This window comes from Trachemys scripta, chromosome 12 (assembly GCF_013100865.1).
Source record: "Trachemys scripta elegans isolate TJP31775 chromosome 12, CAS_Tse_1.0, whole genome shotgun sequence".
Classification (NCBI taxonomy): domain Eukaryota; kingdom Metazoa; phylum Chordata; order Testudines; family Emydidae; genus Trachemys; species Trachemys scripta.
The window spans coordinates 12,153,977-12,172,125 of NC_048309.1; the positions used below are offsets into that span (position 1 = coordinate 12,153,977).

Consider the following 18,149-nt stretch of genomic DNA (forward strand, 5'->3'; position numbering starts at 1 on the left):
AGTCCATTAATGGCTATTAGCCAGGATGGGTAAGGAGTGGTGTCCCTAGCCTCTATTTGTTTGTCAGAGGGTGGAGATGGATGGCAGGAGTGAGATCACTTGAGCGTTACCTGTTAGGTCTACTCCCTCTGGGACACCTGGCATTGGCCACTGTCGGTAGACAGGATACTGGGCTGGACGGACCTTTGATCTGACCCAGTACAGCTGTTCTTATGTTCTTAATAGAAACAATGTTTCAATTGACCTGAACCGAATTTTAGATTTTCAAAATTTTGAGATTAAATATTAATTTGGCCAGAGAAAGTCAATTAAAGTGGAACAAATATGGATGAAAAGTCCATCTCACTCTATAGCCCAGTGGTTACGATACTCACCTAAGAGATGGCAGATCCCCGTTTAAATCCTTTCCCAACAGGCAAAGAGGGAACATCAACCAGGGGGTCTCCCGCCTCCCAGGTGAGTGCTCAACCACTGGGCTACAGGGAGGTCCCCTCCTTCCCTGGCTGTTTTATGTAGATCTTGGCAGCCTCTGCGCACACCTACCACACTGGGCCACAAATGCTAGTTGTAGAAGAATGCCCATGTGCCCCTGGTTTGTGAATCCCTCTGGGGCTTGAGGGGAAGACAGGTGTCTGGACCCCAGGTTGGCAGCTGTAGCATGCGTGCTCAGGAGCAGAAACATAGGCACCTAGGGAACTTTTAATGCAAAAGCTTAGGTGGCGAGTGAGCTTATGCCCCGACAGCGTTAGGCAGCAGATGAGTAAGAGTTTTGAGAATTGCAATGGCACCTGAAAATGGGACTTATATGTCTAAGTCTGGGGATGAGGTACCTAAGTACCCTTGTGGATCCCTGCCCAATGGGTCAACAGTCAGAACTTGTGATGCATCGGATAATAGATTCCAGCTCATTCTCCCATGATTCTATTGCTTTTGCAGGACTAACAGGTCAGCAGCAGACAGTACTCAAAGAAAATACAGAGATGTTAAGAGGATGCCACTCTTTAGACTCACTTTACTATTCTTATTCTCTGTAGGTTCGAATACCAAGCTTATCACTGTGTATGTGAGAGTGCCTTCCGGGGTCTCTCGCTGTGTTCTCTTGCCATACAGTAAAGGCATGATGAAAATAGATTTTGTTTTGCAAACTAGCCCTGAAAAAAAAAATTCCCAGGGCTTTCTTGGCTTTGCGTAGAAACCAGATGAGCATTTTATATTTATTGAATCCAGCCATTTTTTTTTTTTTTTACTATTAAAATACAAGAAACTGAAACAGCTAAAAGAAAGTGACAAGTGCTGTAAAGCAGTGCATGGCTCCAGAACGGGAGCCACACCACATTCCCCATCGCAATGCTGCCAAAGGTGTCCGTGCTGGGGAGCTTCAGACTTTGAGGGATTAATCTTAACGGGCCTTGCTTTCAGCTGAAAATTGCACTGAAACATCCAGTTGGACAACACAATCTCACTTGATGGTTTCCATTTTTTTCACCCCTACACCCTCCCCCGCCCCCAGAAAACAGCAGCAGTGATCAGCGGCAAGCCTGCAAGAAACACGAACTTTATGTCAGTTTCAGAGATCTTGGCTGGCAGGTAAGGTTTCTGTGCTCAGGCTTAAGAGAGACATGATGCCTTTTCAATCATTTGTCATTTACTAGTAACGTTCACTCATGGAATGCATTTTTAGCCTCTGATTGTGTGTGTAAATGTCTGTGCTTACAAGAATGGGTGGGTGAATGCACACGTTAATTCACTGCCCTTTGCATACACAAAAGGGGTGTTTGCCTGTGTGTTGGCACAACTGATTGCATGCACAAAATGTGTGCAAATTGGAGGCTAGTTTAAGAGTGACTGAAAATTTGATAATCCCCACAGCTTTATGGCGAATTTTAAATTCAGAGCATTACTTTCTGGCCCTATAAACTCCTTCTGTAGTTTCAACTGGACACAGTATTCTTCACTTTCTACTGAATAATTCCTTTAGACACTGGTAAACAGCTCCTACTTTTCACACTGGAGGTAGCTGCCTTCCAATAGTGGATGAAGTTATCCTTCTGCTATACACAAAGTATTCTCTTTGTAAAGTGCTGTGGGATCCTTCAGGATAACTAGGTGCTGCAGACAGGTTAAGAATTGATCATATTAGAGCAGCTAGTTTAACAGGAGACTTTTTCATGATTTTTTGACTGCCTGCATGTATTTGAATTGATTGAATAGTGTACAATGAAATTAAATCCATCTTTTCTCCATGATTTAACATCAATTTAATCCAGGACTGGATAATTGCTCCAGAAGGCTATGCTGCATATTACTGTGAAGGAGAATGTGCCTTCCCATTGAACTCCTACATGAATGCTACAAACCATGCTATTGTACAGACACTGGTAGGTGCAATTTAAGTTGAATAAGGAAGGCTGTTAACGATGATCAGTACTTCACTGAAATAATTTTGTGCAAGCAAAACCCTCAGAACTAGCCAGAGAAGGAAGGTCTGTGTTAGCTCATAATGCCTTCAGCATCTGGCTAAACAGGTCTAGCGGAATGGCCTGAATTAACAGTTGGCCTGGAAGTAATCTCTTTGTTGCAAGCATTAACATGCTCCATGCGTGTAGAGGGGCCCTAGATGTAAACACAAATGGCACAGTCCCACTGCTCCGGAGGGGAACAGTAGGAATGGAGGGCCCCCCCAAGTCGGGGGGAGGGGATCAGCCTCCCTTGCACAAAATTCCCTGAAGATCCATTGCATACAACTGCAGGGAGTGGATTAGGGAGGGGCCTCTAGAGCTGTAACAATACAGATTAGCCCTACTTCTGCTTTCTTTCCCATATGGATGGAGAGTAGAGTGGGATGGAGGATTCCTTGATCTCCCAAGTATATCCAGTTAGTGGGCGCATTTGCCTATTCCCAACAAAGTGCATGAAGGACCTGCTCTAAAGCCCATTGAAGCCAAGGGAGTCTTTTTCCATTGTCTTCAGTAGGCTTTGGACCAGGTCCCAAGAGTAGATGAAGAGGAATAGCTGCAGGATCTTAACTCTTCCCGATTTAAACTGGCAAATAAACAGTGCCATCAAGTATCACAACCCTAGATAACTTCCACCTGTTTGTAACAAATGAGAGCTTCACTACTCTTCCCTAGCTGCGTAGCTACAAGACTCCAGGAGTCTAACTGGCTGGAAATGCAATTGAAACTAGAGATTTGCTTTTTTTTTTTTTTTTTTTTTTTTTTTTTTTAATAAATTTAATTTGCCCAAGTTTTTTTTGCAAGGGGAACATTCAGACAAGTTAAAAATGTGCAGAGTCCCCCATCACTTCCCCTTCCCCCCATCCAGTTCTAGTTGAAACTCATCTCCAAGACCCTACAAAAGGCTGAGTTTGATTCAAGTTTGGGGTGAGAGCTATTTTAAAACTAATCAGTTTTCCCAAATTTATTGGTGATAGGCTCTTCTGCCCCCACTCCCTTACGACTACCGTTTATCCTCTCCAGCACAGGGTTGCAGCAATACGGAAGAAGCATGCACTAAAGGCTTTCCTATATCCAGTGCTCGACTATTCGCTGGACATAGAAATGACTTCAGTGACTAGGCTTGTCAGCTGACTAGATTTCATCAGCACCACCCTTCCAAGGAAAAAAAACCAAGAGGCAGCAGATCTTCCCGATTTAGGCATGCCCAAGTGTGCCTGTGAATTTCACCTTGTGTGCGTACAATGAGGTATTTGTGTACACAAGTCAGTGTGCCAAAAGCACACATGCAAGTTGGAAGGTTTGCCCAAAAAGAGGGGGGGGAAAAATAATCTTAACATTGTTTCCTTTCCCCTCCCCCAGGTTCACTTTATAAACCCAGAGACTGTGCCGAAGCCATGCTGTGCTCCTACACAACTCAATGCCATCTCAGTGCTCTATTTTGATGACAGCTCCAATGTTATCTTGAAAAAATACAGGAACATGGTGGTACGGGCATGTGGCTGCCATTAGGTTTGCAGGAAGGGGGAAAAAGAAGTGGCTGTAAAGAGCGTTTTTATATGGATTTGCAAAGAGATTTAAGTCTCCTGCATTGGACTGCCTTTAAAAAAAAAAAAAAAGTTTGTAGGGACCATGCTTCTGAAGGTGCACAATTAACAGGAGATGGTGGAACAAATTCTGGATTCCAAGTGGCATTTGAATCAAGTTTGTTTTAGCTTATTATAGACATGAGTCTGCAAACCGGTGCAAAGTGAAACAAGCCAGAGGAACCATTTAAAATCAAGCCCGTCCAAAATAATTGCTCTTACTTCTGCAAATGAGCCTTTCAGAAGATGGCTAACTCACCAGTGCTGATTGTGAACATCTTTTTTAAACAAATCCATCCAGGGTGAGAATCTGGTGTGTTTATGCACAAAGTAATAAACATTTGTGGTTCCTGTAATAACTTGTTCACAATAAAATGTGCCTGGAAAAAGATATATTTTGTTAAAGAATTACCTCCAACCCTTGCTTTATCCAGTTTCATAATCAGGAGAAAAAGACTAAGTACATGCACTTCCAGTATTAAATTTTGCACTAGCAAAAAGTATCTGGATTGACTCAAATTAAAAAGGACAAGTAAGTCTAGAAATGTCTTTTGGAATTGGAAGAATTGAAGAAAATAACTCCAAAAGAACAAGATTATCTTGATATAGATTTTCTATGTCAGGGATAATATCTATTTCAACTACCAACAAGAATTTGCATTTAGTATGGACTAAAACAGCTAAAAGCAAAATTTAAATAATAGCGAATAAAGCCCCAAAACAGTTTTGTAACCCAACTTGGACATCTCAAAACACTTACAAGGTTATGAAAGGAAGTTCAAAATCCTGCTCCCATAGGAAAAATACCCATTGATTTCAATGGGTGCAGATCAGGCCCTGGAATTTTGCAAGTCTGTAGGCTTGATCCGGTGAGGAGATGAAAGCCAAGGATGGTGCTGAATGAACACCCAGCACTATGCAGGATCAAGTCCTTAATAGGGAAAAGAAACCATGACATTTGTAAGCCTGGTTCCCTGGGTCTGTATTTTCTGGGTGACTCCTATCTTACTGTCAGTTTCATCTGTAGTAAGAAAACTGCTTGGCTCCATGAATAAATAACTGCTCTTTTATTTTTAAATCCCAGTTGAAATCCAGACCGGATGCTTTCCTCTTTTTAAAAGGAAAAACACACAGCAAAACACAAAACAAGCCAGCCAAAAAGCTCGATACGAAATGAATTGGAGCTTGTTTCTTTGGACCCACGTCTAATTCCATTGTAGTAGATCTGAGTTTTACCACTGGATTTCCACTAGCAGCAGGATTAGGCTGTTAAGGAATAGGAGGAGTCTCATGGGCCTTGGATCAGGCTCTTGAACACCAGTCAGCATTACCAAATGCATCACACTTCTCTACAATGGGAATCAAGAGTCTGACTTGGCTCTAACCCTTGTTACACCAGATTTCACTGAAATCTGGATCTGGCCCAATATTTACTACGTCACGTTCCAAAATGGTGGCTGAAATATTCTTTCAGCCTTTTCTGAGACGTCCTTAGATGAACTGTCAAAGAGAAATGGTTGGGCTGCAACTGCCTCAGTGTGTCCATTGATTTAAAGGAGAGATGCATAAAGGCCTACAAATCATAAATGCCACTCAATGTTGTATGTATATCAGCCACCAATGCAACATATTCTAGATGTCTGTGAACCTTGTACAGGGAGTTAAGGTGCTACCAATAAAGTTAAGATTGGATGGTCCGAGCTGATTATTTTGTAATGTAGTCAAGGTTGAGTTTGCCACTACTGCCCCAAAGTACTGGTATATTACAGTTCAGTCCTGACTACCCTCTCTCTCTGTACTGGATCCATATATTATATATATCTCCTGTGGTGGTTTTTTGTTTGTTTGTTTTTTAAACATGACTACAGGATCTCTGTTGCTAGGCTAGACATCAATTCCATTGTTTTGTACATTTTTATGTAAATAATTGTCACAAAAGTGGGAAAAAAATTTATTTATTTCCATCTCTGAATTCCTTTTCAATCACGCATTCAGGAAATTGATTCTCATCTCTTCTAAACACATTTGTTTCCTTATTTAAGAAAATATTTATTAACAGTTGGCAAAATACATGTACACATTTCTGGTTCTTTTCATAGAGCAGTTGTTAGAAGCATTTTGTACAAACTAGTTGAATAAATCATTGTGACTTTACAAAAGATATTCCAACAACTTTGTGTATGTGTGATTATTCCCACTAAATCTAAAGGGTATTTTGTTGCGAGTAATATTTCATGGTGCGTGTCAGCTATTCTGCAACAGTGCTTCCATGTCCACTAGTTTCTGTGCATTGGCATCATGGGCACATGGTCAAAATCTGCTGCAGCTGCCAAAGTATAAATACAGTAGAGGGGAAAACAAAAATATGAATATATTTTGCAGGCTGCATTGCAAAGATCCATGATTGAATTATAGTGCAGCTGTCAGCAGCTGTTTCAAAGAAGCAGGGGGTAAATTAGTTCTGTTTACTGCTAACATAGTTCAGAGTTTAGTCATCCCAATAAAATTATAGAGGCACAAGAAAGGGAAAAAAAACCCATCAGCCAAGAAACTGACATTTTCTAATTGAGATTGTTTTAGCATATTTCAGAGATGCTGCTGGCATGAGGTTTCCTACTATTGATACCACACTGCATTGCAATGGAGGTTACTGGGTTCTTGTTTACTTTGAACTATGTGCAGCATGATGCCAGCTTATCTAAATACCTTTGCTGGCCTGTTGGATGAAATCACTAAGATCTTGAAATAAACGACCATCTTCCAAAGAGTCTCACGTGGATACAGACACAAAAAGTGGAACCCCTCAATGTTTAAGGGCCTGATCCAAAGCTCAGTGAAAGGACTCCTTTGGACTTCAGTGGGCTTTGGAGCGGGCCTAAATACCCAGAGCGTATTTAGAAAGAGGTTCTTCATTTTCTTTCCTTAGTTCACAATATGGGCCTGATTCTTTTCATTTACAACTAGTGTAAAGGAGAATCTGACCCTACTAGAAGTTCTGCCATTGGCTTCATTGAGAGAAGGATCCAGCCTATATGTTTAAATGCTACTTTTCTTCAGCATTGCCCCCCACACACACACACACAGAGCAGGATTTCTCAAACTTCATTGCACCGTGACCCACTTCTGCTAACAAAATTACTGCATGTCCCCAGGAGGGGGGACCGAAGCTTGAGCCCACCCAAGCCCTGTTACCCCAGGGAAAGGGGGCCGAAGCCTGAGGGCAGTTTGGCTTGGCCCTGGGCAGTTTGGCTTGGGCCCCAGGCCGTCTAACACCAGTTTTGGTGACCCCATTAAAACAGGGTCATGACCCACTTTGGGGTCCCGACCCACAGTTTGAGAACCGCTGACTTGTTAGATATGCTCAGCAGCTGCAAGCCCTGTCTGGGAGCCAAAAATCCACTTCTCCGTTTGTTAGCCTCCCATCCGTCCACAGTGCTACTGCAGCTTTGTCTCTGAACCTACTGTTTTGGAAAGGGAATTCTTGACACAAATATGAATGTTACCATAAACTGGCATTGGCCATAAAACCCCACTGAGCACAGGCTTCAGAGTTGTTGGATTTGTCTGATTAATGACATTATAAAGCACATTTAGAACGTTATTCTAAATGTCAGTTATTGTAAGTTCGTTTCTGACTGAGCTTCCGGGGTGTTATTTTTCACTTCATGAAGATTCATTAGTTCTGCTCCATTATAGTCAGTCATTGTGCTTAGGCTGGTAAGATGCTACAATCCTTACTCAGGTAACATCCCTGTTGCTGCCAAGGATTTCAGAATTTCATCCAGAGTTCTCCATTTCACTCTTTTCAGCTTTGCCTGCAATTGGAAGAGACACTTTTGGATGGAAGAAAGCCAGAAATACTCTGCTTTTGAGTCAGCGATTTGCATCCACAGTATGTTCGTCCAACTACTTCTATTGACAACTTCCATTGTTGCCATGGACACTTTAGTCTCTCTATATTAGCTATTCCTCTTGGAGAGAAAGTCAGCCCAATTAAGCAGAAAGAAGCCTGTTTGAAGTTTTTATTTATCAGGTAATGACTGACAAGAGCTTGAGGCAACAACTATGGGAACTTAACACTATGGCCATTCATTACCAGGGTACAAAGAGAACCACAAGTGGGTCATGATGATTGCTTTAAGAGTTGAGTTTTATTTAAAGAAAAAAAAAATAAAACTTAACTACTGCTAAAAAATGTGTGCTATTTCCACTCCCCTACTCTACTTATGCTCGTCAGCTGACACCTAAATAACCTCAGAGATTTTAAAGAATAGAACATGAAGGTTTATTTCAATACACACATTATCTTATGTTCTGTCATTTGCATTCCTTTATTTGTTGCTGGGTCTCTTATTTGCTGACAGTAAGTGTGAGGTGGTTTAGAATTTTAAAGTTTGAGTATTGGTACCTTGCTATCTTAATGCAGACATTAGAATCAATAAAATTAATGAGATCCTATCTAATGAATGTCCCTTCTTTCACTGAGGACCATAATATGGTCACATGTTTAAGGAAGTAAAATACAGAGACTAGATGGAGGATTATCAGTTAGGGCAGAATTTATCTTAAGAAAAAAAAAAAATGAACCCAAGCCCTCTTTCCTACTAACTTTTAAATAAGTGCTTAATTTTGCTCACAAGTGGTTCCACGGAAGCCAATGGCAATATTCATATGAGCAGAGTTACACGCTTAGTTGCTTGAAGGATTAGGCCCTTTGTTATTGTCAATTGGTTTGCTCAAATCAATCTGGTCCCAGAAGAGTCAGCTTGGGTGTCTATATGGAATGCATTTACTGCTGGATTGGATGAGGTGGAGTTTGGGGGCTTGACTGTATATCACTGTGTGTGTGTACTGCCATATAATCAGAAACATGCCCTTCTCCATTTCCAATCTGGGAAGTAAAGTGATTACAGAAGCAGTCGCACCACTGTTCAGTGTTAATAGGCTCTCCATAGCTTAGATAAAACATGAATGCTGGACTAATGGTCTTATTTTAGGCAACTCTTAAAGGAAGTGGGGATTGTGGGAGCATTAACGCATCAGTCATATTTGGTTTTGTCAGCACTTAGTTAAATCAAGCCCTGACTGTTGGGTTTCTGTTACCTTTTTAGTCCAGCACATGCAACTTCTATAGTCAGCCTAACTGTGAAAGGGAATATGATGGTGTAGGGCCTGAAGGCATTTGTTTGTTTGGAGTTCACGTTTTTTCCCCTTTTTAAAAAGGGGAGAAAACATGGTGCTGGTGATAGCTTCAGAGCAGGGAGTATCAACATACAGCAGATGACAAAGTGGTATGAACTTTAACCCGATTAATGAAGGCAAACGGTTCAATGCTGGTGGATTTATTCCTATATTATTTGCCACCAATGTGTCAGATCATGAGCTCTTCTGAAAAATCCAGCAGCTTAGTTTGGTGCCTGATTGGTAGTAGAGTTCTCTTGCAGATGTTGGTCCCACTGACTAGATCAGGGATCCGCAACCTTTGGCACGCAGTTCACCAGGGTAAGCACCCTGGCTGGCCGGGCCAGTTTGTTTACCTGCCCCGTCCACAGGTTTGGCCAATCGCGGCTCCCATTGGCCGCGGTTTGCCGCTCCAGGCCAATGGAGGCGGCGGGAAGCTGCACGGGCCGAGGGATGTGCCGGCCACCCTTCCTGCAGCCCCCATTGGCCTGGAGCGGTGAACCGCGGCCAGTGGGAGCCGTGATCGGCCGAACCTGTGGACGGGGCAGGTAAACAAACTGACCCGGCCAGCCAGGGTGCTTACCCTGGTGAACTGCGTGCCAAAGGTTGCGGATCCCTGGACTAGATTGACTTTAACAGCTGGTTTTCCTAACAGCAAGGCTGTTTTATTTCTGAAATTAAAAAAAAATTCAGTTGCACCACTAATTCCAGGTAGAGCCTATCAGCAGTTTTGGTTCACACTACTATTGAGAAGTCAACTGTAAAAGCTGGTGCAGTACTATACACACATACCATGCACAGAACATGTAACTATAAATACTGGTAGGGAGCCTGGTCTACACAGCCTCAGGCAGGGGGTGATGTGGAGAAGTAGATGAGACTGCATCAGCACAGACGCTCAGAGTTGCTCAGAGTGCTTGAGATGGGGGGGGATGCACTCTCCCCTGTCCGTGACAATGGTACAGATCTACCTCAGGTACTTCTTTAGCCCTCATTAACTGTAGTACCTAAGTGCCTCACAATCTTTAACAGATTTATCCTCACAAACCCTTGAGGTAGGGCACTGCTATTATGCCCCCTTTCAGAGGCACAGAGAGGGTAAATGACTTGTTCAAGATATCACAGTTCTCTCCTCCTGGTGCACAGCTTCTGCTCCTCAAGCCAGTGTAAAGGAGGGGGCAGCAGGTTATCTCCACAAGAACTGCATGGTGTGGAGGTTGTTTGCCAGTGTAGGGGATACATTCAGGGTACATCTACACTGCAAACAAAAAACGAGACACCATGGCCCGGGTCAACAGACTTCAGCTCATGGGGCTCACGCTATGGCACTAAAAGGTAGTGTAGATGTTCAGGCTCAGGCTGAAGCTGGCTCCAAGACCTTCCCCCCCTCACCAGGCTCCAGCCCCCAGGCTCCAGCCTGAGCCCAAATGTCTACACTCCATTTTTAGCCCCGTGGCATGATCTTGAGTCAGTTGACTCCACAACCCTCCACCCTTTCACAATCCCATTGCAGGGCTCATTAGCTTTTACAGTTTCCTCTCTGCTCCTTGATGGCTGCTGGACAGGAGTGCCACCAGCTTTTCTGCTGCCCCTAGGCGGCGGAAGGTCCCGCCCCCGAAATACCACTGCAGTCACCGCCCCCCAAATTGTAGCGCCCTAGGCGACCGCCTAGGTCGCCTAATGGGTTGCGCCGGCCCGGCTGCTGGATACGAACCTTAATATGCTCCAGGGAGTGCAAGCAACTCTGAGCCATATGGCACCAAGCTTCCAAATGCTTCAATACAAGAGCAGCTATGGCCAAGCATAGCTGTCGATAGAGATACTGGACCTTGAGACAGTGCAAAGACCACTGGTGGGTTGTAAATAGTGAAGGAGACTCATGGGGTTAGTGTAGGGTCATCAAGATGAGGGGGGGAAAAAATAGAATGGAGCTATTGGAGGGTCAAGGAGAAGATCAGGGAGGGAGCTTCAAAGAGCCAGGCATGCATCCAGCTCTCTTGGTGCTTATCTAAAGCAAAGTCAACTTCCAAACCTTTTGATGTTTGTTTGCCCAGCACTAATTTCACGTTCATCTCCGCGTGACACTGCCCAGGAGTTTTCCAGCTCCTAGGGTGCTGTGGCAAGTCCTAACCACTGCTGTGGTTTGAGTACACTTGTAGCCATGCCGCTTTTAAAAATGTGGCGGCTTGACCACTTACCCAGAGAGCAGGCGAGCCAGACCGTTCGCTTTCTTTGGAAAACCACATAACCGCTTAGCGTAGCCTTGGATGGAATCTACCCTTCTGCATATTTACTTTGTGTTTGTGTACAGAGCAGAACTGCTTCATTTTTTTAGGGGGGTTAACACCACTAACCTTGGTGAGGTTCTGGACTTGTTATACAGGTACAAAACCCATTACAGTCAATAGTAGTAGCCCCCAAAACGGACACATCCATAGATTCACCTGTACATACAGGTGCATGCAAACCCACACCAGTACTGACAACTCTTCTGCTTGTATTGAGAGTCTCGCAATATTTGAGGTTTTCCTTAAAGCCCCAACTTCTGCAGTCAGGTGATTAAGTGAGGATCTGAGGTTTTGTTTCAGTTTGCGTTTACCCTTCAGGACTCCTAGAAGGATCAGGAACAATGCTGTATGCAAGATCACCAGGAAGTGAGCCTGTTGGTGCCTAAAATTGCCCTTTCCCATATATGGATTCAGAATTACAAGAGCCTTCAATTAAGTCTTACTGCCTTACTGGAATAACTAATGAACAAGTAATTGGAACAGGGGGACTGGACCAAGGGTCTCCCATCTCAGAGGTGGGTGTCCTAATGACAGGACTAGAGTCATTCCTATTCTCTCCCTCTGTCCCAATGACTATTTTAATATCTAACCACAGTGGAACAGTCCCATGGCCAGCAACAGGCTATGTAGCCCCGTGGTTAGGGCAGCCACCTGTGAGTTGGGACACCCTGGGTCCGCTCCAGCCCCCTGCTCCAATCGCTCTCATTTATTTACAGTGCAACCGGAGGGACTGAGGGAGTCCAACATCAGAATGTCCCATAACTCAATGGTTAGAACACTCAGCTGAGATGTGGCAAATCCCTGTTCAAATTCTTTCACCTCACATCTGGCAGAGAGGAGGGGGAACTGAACCAGGGTTTCCCTCATCCTAGGTGAGTGCTCTAACCACTGGACTAACAAGTATAAGGTGAGCACTGCCACCAAACACCTTCCCCCCTCCTCCTATTTTGTGTGGAGGAGGCTAAAAACTCCTTAGGCACCTAAGCCATCTGATTTCAGGCAGTTTGTGGATCCCTAGTGGAGTTAGGTGCCTATCTGCAGCCCAGGCTTAGGCACCTATCTCTGAGAGAGAGGGGGGCAGGGTTTAGCACTCACCCCTCTTCTAAGCTAGCCAATGAAGATGTTGAGGAAGCTCCTCACCCAACGTGCTGGCTTTTGTGGATCATGTTCAAAGATGCCTCTCTCTCTCCCCATTCATTGTATAGGGAACCTAGGCATCTAACTCAGGCTTTGTGGATTGCAGTGTCCTTCCTGTGATTTTCTAGGTGCCATGACACTCAGCATTGCATAAATCCCTTTGTGGATCCCACCCTAAGTGATTTGCCCAAGGTCACAAAGGAAGTCTGTGGCAGAGGCAGGCATAGACCCCCAGATCTGCTAAATCCCAGGCCACTCCCTTACCCACAAGGCCATCCTTCACATCAGATACACTGACTGAATATCTTCTCCTACCGTAACATCACAAGCCCTTTCCCCACATGAAGAAACCTTTGAGATTCCACATTACTAAATCAATAACTGATTAAATTGCAGTTTTTCCCAGTTCAAACAGAAGGGGGGGGGGGGGGGAAGATTCCTTGATTTTTTGCATCAGTAGTTGTGAATCCCATACTTTAAATCCATGACTACGGTGTCTACCTTAAGTGCTTCTTTCAGTCCACTTTGGTTGTAATCAAAGCAAACAGAAGACCAGTTCGTCACCACTTTTACACTGGGTTAACTTTGGTGATGTTAATGGATTATCTCCTAATTTACCCTGGTGCACATGATAGCAGCTTCACGCTCCAGATATCTTTTGAAAATTGAATAAGGACTTGTTACATTCAATATGAAGTGGCTTGTGAATCTAGAAAGCTGGCCCATTTTTGCCTACAATCCAGCACAGTTGTGGGCCTAGTGTTGTAGGCTTGCACGTATGGAGTCAGTCCTCTGTATTGCTATGTTCCCTATCTTTCAGGGAAGATTGCTAACCCCGCACCCTGCCCTCCAATCTTCCTTAACATACACGTGGCAGAATGAACCATCCTGTATCCTTTTTGCAGGGATTGACATTGGTCCAGTCTCCACAGGTTTGCTTGTAAGTTCAGTCTCCTCCAGAAAGAACCCCTCTCTCCCCAAGACACCCACAGCTGCCCTCTCCAGGACTTAAACTTCATAGTCTCCAGATGAGGATGGTGCTCTGATATCCCCCACCTCTGTCTGTGTTTCTGAGCTTTGGGGGGAAAAAAAACAGGCCCACAACGCTCAGAGCAATAAATGGGTCATTTAGGGAGGGGAATTTTCTTCTTGTTCTCCTGAAGAAACGAGTCCAGTGATTTCTCTGGAGAGAACTAACTAGTTCAGGTAACAGACCAGGCTAATTTCTGAGATTTTTACCCTTCCGATCCTTTCATTTTCTTAACCCATTTACTTGATTGCATTTACATAAAGAGAGGTACCATCAGAAAACACTTGTGGTGACGGGAGTGGAATTTCTCGGTCGAGTTTATTTTAAGCGACGCATTTAGAATATCTAGATAGCCACAGAGCTATATATAGATATGGCTAAATTACAGAAAGAGCCCCTATACTTCTGAAAACCACAATGCCACAAGGACAGATTATATGAATTATGGTCATTACTGAAATTGCTAGCTAAAGAAGAAACAGCCAGACACCATACAGTGCCCTAGCAGTTTGACTGTAGGAACCACTATAATTACACAAAGTATTTTAAACCGGGCCAGTACAAACAAGACCTGGAAATGGAAAATACCATGCTAGTCATTACGTCTGAAGATTAATGGCAGACATGGAAGTGCACTGAATCAGTTACTCATGCCCAAGCCGTGGGTATGAAGTCATTTTCATCACCTTTGACTACCTTGGACTACCAGCAAAAAAGCTATTTCCATAGTATCTCCCACAATACATTGTGCTTTCAGCTGACATTTTTTGGGCAGTCTTTCCAACTCAACTCCATCACTAGCAGAGATGCACTGTATCCTTGACTGAGAAACAGAAGTGGCACTAACTTCATGAGCTTCAGGAAAGGTACAACATGCAAAGACAACAATAGAGACCATGTCACACAGTTCTTAGCTGAGAGTTTCCACCTTTCTGACAATCTGCATGGAACAGCCCATTAGGAGTTATTCAGTGGTAAGAGGGCTCCCATAGGCCTTGGTGGTTTGGCCCAGAATGGCCCTCAGTGGTCCTTTTTATAGCTGCTTGGAATTTTTCATGCAGAAGTTTTCCAGATCCAAAACTAATTTCACAGGCAGAATTTTTCATGGGAATAGGGCAATTTCCTCAAAATTTGAAATTTTAATTTCAAATAATAATAAAAAAAGCTTGTTTTGACAGTGTGAAATGTGTTCCAAAGGGTCAATCTGAAATGAAATTGCTTGTTCTGAAGTTTCCTCTCAGCAAAGAACACTTTTTTCCCCCCTAAGGTTTTCATTCAACATTTCTCCATAGGAAAAAATACAGTTTCCTGACCAGCTCCACCTCTCTGTGCCTTTCCCCTGGTATATGGCGCTTCACCTCACAGCCCTTCTCCAGGGCAGGCATTAGTTGCCTCCATCAGAGTCATTCACTTACGGTTTTTAATTGCCTTGAAGAGTCTATCTGGTCTGCAAAATTGGATTAACAGTCACAAGAGAAAGCCTGTTTCTTGTGATATTTTAACCCAAGGCCCTGATCCTGCAAGTTGATCATGACAGGTCAGAACAGAGACATCAGATTGTAGGGTCACAGCCCCAGTTAGATACAGGAGCCTCAGAAATTCATCCAGGAGACCCTGCTGCTGGTTAGCTGAAGGTGCCATGAGAACATCTGTCCTCACAATGTTTCATCACTTGTCTTCCTGGTTTCAGTCTTGTAACACCATTCCTGCTGTAATTTACAGGAACAGCCTAAAGCCAGGGTGGCCAACCTGTGGCTCCGGAGCCACAGGCAGCTCTTCAGAAGTTAATATGCGGCTCCTTGTCTAGGCACCGACTCTGGGGCTGGAGCTACAGGTGCTAACTTTCTAATGGGCTAGGAGGTGCTTACTGCTCAACCCTTGGCTCTGCCACAGGCCCTGCCCCCACTCCACCCCTTCCCACCCCCTCCCCTGAGTCTGCCATGCCTTCGCTCCTCCCTCTCCGCCCCCCAGAGCCTCCTGCACACCACAAAACACTGGAGGGAGGGGAAGGCGCTGGGAGGGTGGGCTGCTGACATATTACTGTGGCTCTTTGGCAATGTACATTGGTAAATTCTGGCTGCTTTTCAAGCTCAGGGTGGCCACCCCTGGCCTAAAGCATTGTAACTTCTACTTAGCTCTACTGTGATGTTTTAGGCAGTTATTTTAAAATACTGTCGCTTTTTTAAAGAATGGGAGCATATAATATAAAGCTTACCTCTCCAACATCAGGTGCAGAACCATCCCTCAGCTTCTTCCTACTCGGTCTCAGCTTCACAGAGTCTTTCCCAGCATGGTAGGATGATTCAGGTGGATAATTTTACCGGTTTGGCCCTCCAGATAGAGGGAAAGTCCTTCCACTTCCGGGGTAAATAAAGTCCAACGCAGTAAATCTTTGTCCCTCAACAAAGCACAGCCTTCATCCCACAGTACAGGGCTCCACTGATCAACCTCTGCCCGCCACAGGCTAAGCCATTCAGTAGTAATTTGTTCCTCAGTGCATGACTCTAAGTTCTTCAGTACAGTCCTCTGTTCAGGGTCCCAACCTTCAGCCCCAGCTGGCAGGGATTTACAACAGTGCTTTGCCCCTCATTCACTGGTGACTATCAGCTCACTTCCTCCAGGTGGCACAGCTGACACATAAGGGAGCCCATGCCCTAACCCCAAGGAGAAAACTGATGAAACAGCCATCCACACCCACCTCCAGATTCCCATTCGCTGCACTTTTTGCCAGGGCTACTTCCTACATTGCCTTGCCAGCCAGCAGGCATATAGCCCAGGCCTTACATGTTGCCTTCCAAGTTCCCTCTCAGCAAGGAACAGCACCAGGCCTAGCCCAAACACCAGCCTCTAGAGCTTCCTGTCTTCCCAGGCTATCTTTCCAGCTCCCTCACTGCAAGATATCACTAACAGTCCTTACCCAGCCACTAGAAAACCACCATCACTGTTATCTCCTTCTGCTACTAATCCTGCCAGGATCTGCATTTTATCATGTTTACCTCTTCCCAGCAGGCTTTGCTCCTAGCCCTTAGTCATGTGATCTGGAGCGAGTGGGAGAAATCAGGCACAGGTCTAAACTGGGAATTGAACCTGAGTCACAGCTTCACAGAATATCAGGGTTGGAAGGGACCTCAGGAGGTCATCTAGTCTAAACCCCTACTCAAAGCAGGACCAATCCCTAGACAGATTTTTGACCCAGATCCCTAAATGTCCCTCTCAAGGATTGAACTCATAACACTGGGTTTAGCAGGCCAATGCTCAAACCCCTGAGCTAGCCCTCCCAGGTACAGCTTGCCCCCTGACAGGGTGGTGAGTACTAGTAAGTGCACAGCAGTGCAATAATTTATATCATGGTAAAGAAATGCTAGCTGAGATTTGAACCTCAAAAATCATAGGAATGTCAGATTGGAAGGGACCTTGCTAGGTCATCTAGTCCAATACCCTGCACTGAGGTAGGACTAAGTATGATCTAGATAATCCCTGACAGGTGTTTGGCTAACCTGTTCTTAAAAACCACCAATGAAGGAGATTCCACAACCTCCCTAGGTAATTTGTTCCAATGCTTAACTACCCTGACAGGAAGTTTTTCCTCAGGTCTAACCTAAATCTCCCTTGCTGTAATTTAAGCCAATTAGTCCTTATCCTGTCCTCAGTGGTTAAGAGAAGCAATTTATCATCTTCCTCTTTATAACAACCTTTTACATAATTGAAGACTGTTATTATGTCCTCCCTCAGTCTTCTTTTCTTCAGACTAAACAAACCCATTTTTTCCCCTCATAGGTCATGTTTTCTAGACCTTTAATTGTTTTTGTTGCTCTCCTATGGACTTTCTCCAATTTGTCCACACAGAACTGGACACAATACTCCAGTTGAGGCCTTATCAGCACTGAATAGAGTGGAAGAATTATTTCTTTTGTCTTGCTTACAACACTCCTGCTAATGCTTCAGTTCAGGTTTGGATCAGTTCATATTTGGAAAAAGCAATAAAATTGAGGCCCTGACCAACTCATTAAAGAGGTCACCAGGTTTCTGCAAGAATAGGGATGTCAGCCGCAGTGTTCTGGCTAAATTCCGCTTGGGGTAATTAGAGTTTCCCAACTTAAAATTAACTCTGTAGTTTTAGTTGGATGTAGTTTCTTTTTTACTCCCCGTCCTACATTGCTGTGCACTGTTGAATAGTTGGTGCCAGAGTTTCAGAGTTTAAGCATGTAGTTGCATCTACAATTGCACACCTGGTTGTGTATGCTTAATTTGCAACAATTGAGTGAATGGAGATTTCAGCCATTTGCATTCATCTCTGTGGTAATTTTATGTGGAATTGCACATGCTTTTCAACAGGCACAATTGCATACCTAAGCTCCTGAAAATCTGGCCCTTGTTGTAATTCATCTTCATTGTCGGTGCATTCAGTGATGGCGGCAATAATTCCTCTTTGTATGGTTAGTAATGCGTTTGGGATACTTTTTACTAAAAG

The 18,149-nt window shown here is 44.1% G+C and overlaps 1 protein-coding gene across 6 annotated transcripts in view; it reads left to right on the top strand.

Annotated features, from left to right (window-relative positions):
* The window catches only part of BMP7 (bone morphogenetic protein 7), a 54,268-nt gene extending 45,837 nt beyond the window's left edge, over positions 1-8,431 (top strand). The window contains exons 5-8 of one of the 6 annotated variants that reach the window (XR_004647844.1): positions 1,511-1,587; positions 2,268-2,378; positions 3,434-3,705; positions 3,819-3,910. Coding sequence is in view for 3 of the 6 variants with exons in the window: in XM_034787199.1 (XP_034643090.1) it covers positions 1,511-1,587; positions 2,268-2,378; positions 3,819-3,968 (338 nt within the window). In the remaining 3 variants the exon portion in view is untranslated. Of the gene's footprint in view, positions 1-1,510; positions 1,588-2,267; positions 2,379-3,433; positions 3,706-3,818; positions 4,076-7,851 lie in introns of those variants that run through there. The other 5 variants (XR_004647845.1, XR_004647846.1, XM_034787201.1 and 2 more) reach the window with 5 other exon arrangements.
* Positions 8,432-18,149: the final 9,718 nt, after the last annotated feature.